General features: G+C 36.4%; 1 protein-coding gene across 1 annotated transcript in view; it reads left to right on the forward strand.

Moving 5' to 3' along the window:
* LOC102829260 (mitochondrial import inner membrane translocase subunit TIM14-like) overlaps positions 1-2,105 on the forward strand; it is a 6,821-nt gene extending 4,716 nt beyond the window's left edge. Inside the window, exon 2 of the mRNA XM_006872203.1 lies at positions 1,803-2,105. Within this exon, the coding sequence (XP_006872265.1) occupies positions 1,803-2,105 (303 nt within the window). The remainder of the gene's footprint in view (positions 1-1,802) is intronic.
* Positions 2,106-2,892: the final 787 nt, after the last annotated feature.

Raw genomic sequence — 2,892 nt, forward strand, 5'->3', positions numbered from 1 at the left:
AAGAGACACACCTTACACACAAAGACAAAAACAGACTAAAAGTTAAAGGATGGAAAAAAATATTCCAAGGCAACAGTAATAAAAAAACAAACAAAAAACAAGCAGGAGTGGCAATACTAATCTCTGATAAAATAAACTTTAAGGCAAAAACCAGCATAAGAGACAAAGAAGGACACTATCTCATGATTAAAGGGTCAATTAAGCAAGAGGACATAACCATAATTAACATCTACACTCCAAGATATATAAAGCAAATCCTACTAGACTTGAAGAAAGAAATAGGTGAATCTACAGTTACAGTAGGGGATTTTAATATGCCACTTTCAAAAAGGGATAGAACAACCAGAAAGAAACTCAACAAAGCTACAGAGGAACTAAACAGCACAATCAACCAACTTGACCTCATAGATATGTACAGAGCATTCAACCCAACAACAGCACAATACACATTCTTTTCTAGTGCACATGGAACAATCTCCAGAATTGACCATGTGCTAGGCCACAATGCAAACCTCCAGAAATTTACAAACATCAAAATACTACAAAGCAGCTTTTCAGACCACAATGCCATAGAATTAGAAATTAACAATAACAAGACCAAGGAAACAAATTTCAATACGTGGAAACTGAAAAACACCCTGCTGAAGAGCGACTGGATAATAGAAGAAATGAAACATGAATTCAGAAAGTTCTTAGACACAAATGAGAATGAAAACACAACATACCAAAATCTTTGGGACACGGAGAACACAGTTCTGAGAGGACAATTTATTGCGATAAATGTGCACATCCAAAAATAAGAAAGAATCAAAATTAACACATTAACACAGCATCTCCAGCAACTAGAAACAGACCAACAGAGGGAACCTACAGTCACCAAAAGAAAATAAATAATAAAAATCAGAGCAAAAATAAGTGAGCTAGAAAACAGAAAAACTATAGGAAGAATCAACAGGACAAGAAGAAATTGTCAAAAAGGAAGTAAAACTCTCTCTATTTGCAGATGATATGATCCTGTATATAGAAAACCCCAAAGTCTCAGTTAAAAAGCTACCAGACCTCGTGGGAGGATTCAGCAAAGTGGCAGGGTATAAGATCAACATACAAAAAATCAGTTGGATTCCTCTATACCAATAATGACAGTGCTATAAAGGACATTAGGAAAGCAGTACCATTTACTGCAGCTGCCCAAAGGATTTTGAAAGGATTAATAAAATTGACAGACCATTGGCAAACCTAACAAAAGAAAAGAGGGAGAAGACACAAATAACATGCATTAGAAACCACATGGGTGAGCTCACAACTGAACCAAAGGAAATCAAAAGGATAATAACAGATTACTATGAAGAGTTGTACTCCAAAAAATTTGAAAACTTAGAAAAACACGACCTACCTAAACACACACAATGTGAAGTAGAAGACTTGAACAAACCCTTAACAATAGAAGAAGTTGATCAGGTCATCAAAAAGAAGTCCATGTCCAGATGGCTTCACTGATGAGTTCTATCAGACATTCAGGGAAGAGTTGTCACCAATTCTACTCAAATTATTCCAGAATATAGAGGAGGATGGGAAACTTTCTAATAGAGTTTATGAAGCATGCATAATCCTCATACCAAAACCGGAGAAGGACATTACTAAGAAAAAATTATAGATCAATATCTCTCATGAACATAGATGCAAAAGTTCTCAACAAAATCCTAGCCAACAGAGAGAACAGGTCACTTTCCAGTAGAGGTGTTGGGTGGGTGGCCGCTGCCTCTGGGCTGGAATGAGCTGTGCACCTGGTGGCAGAAGAGTAGCCGAACTGGAGCCATGGCCATTATGTTTTGCAAGCTATGGAACCTCAAGTAAAACAAGTTTTTCAAAGTCTACCAAAATCTGCCTTCAGTGGTAGATGTTACAGAGGTGGATTTCAACCCAAAATGACAAAACAGGAAGCAACATTAACACTGAGTGTAAGCCCTACTACCAATAAAGAAAAAATAAGAGCTGCTCATCGAAGAATCATGCTCTTAAATCACTCAAACAAGGGAGGATCTCCTTATATAGCAGCCAAAATCAATGAAGCTAAAGATTTACTAGAAGGTCAAGTTAAAAAGTGAAGAAAATGAAGTTTATGGAGGTTAAGTAAGTTGTCCAAGGCTACATACATGCTGAATAAGAAAGCTGAGAATGAACCCTTGTCTTAGCTCCACAGTTCAGTATGTTTAACCTCTGTTCTGTGTACCTTTCAGTTCACCAAGATGTTCTCCTTGGTGATGCTAAAATGTGACTCTGGTAACTTGTCATTACACATTTATCTTAGACCAGTTGTTATAAAGATGGTCATTGCTTACATAGCAATACACAAAGTTGAATCCAGCACTAATGAATAAGAGGTACAGGTTTCAGTAATGCAACATTTCTTCCACAATTTATGAGGAAACTAAAAACTTAGCAGTGGCTTCCATGGTTATACAGCTAGTAAAATTAGAATTAAGCCCTGAGTATCTTCTCCAGTTCACTGCCTTCATTTGTAATTTGGTTCTTCGTATTTAATAGATAAGTGTGGGGACATTCCTGTCCACAGTCTTAATACTAGATTATGTTTGTGTCTCTACTTAACACATTGCCTTCACTGGGCCTTTGGATTGATATTTGATGAATCCTAACATGTGATATGAAACCTTGGCTTTCCTGGTGGTGAAATGGGTTATAATGTGTGGTCCTGGAATTAAATATCTTCTCTTCAAAAAAAAAAAAAAATCCTAGCCAACAGAATCCAGCAGCACATCAAAAAAATACTACATCATGACCAAGTGGGATTCATATCAGGGATGCAAGAATGGTTCAACATTAGAGAAACAATTAATGTAATCTACCATATAAACAAGAAAAAAGGAAAAAAAC

The sequence above is a fragment of the Chrysochloris asiatica genome, unplaced genomic scaffold, assembly GCF_000296735.1.
Source record: "Chrysochloris asiatica unplaced genomic scaffold, ChrAsi1.0 scaffold00186, whole genome shotgun sequence".
NCBI classification, from domain to species: Eukaryota; Metazoa; Chordata; class Mammalia; order Afrosoricida; family Chrysochloridae; genus Chrysochloris; species Chrysochloris asiatica.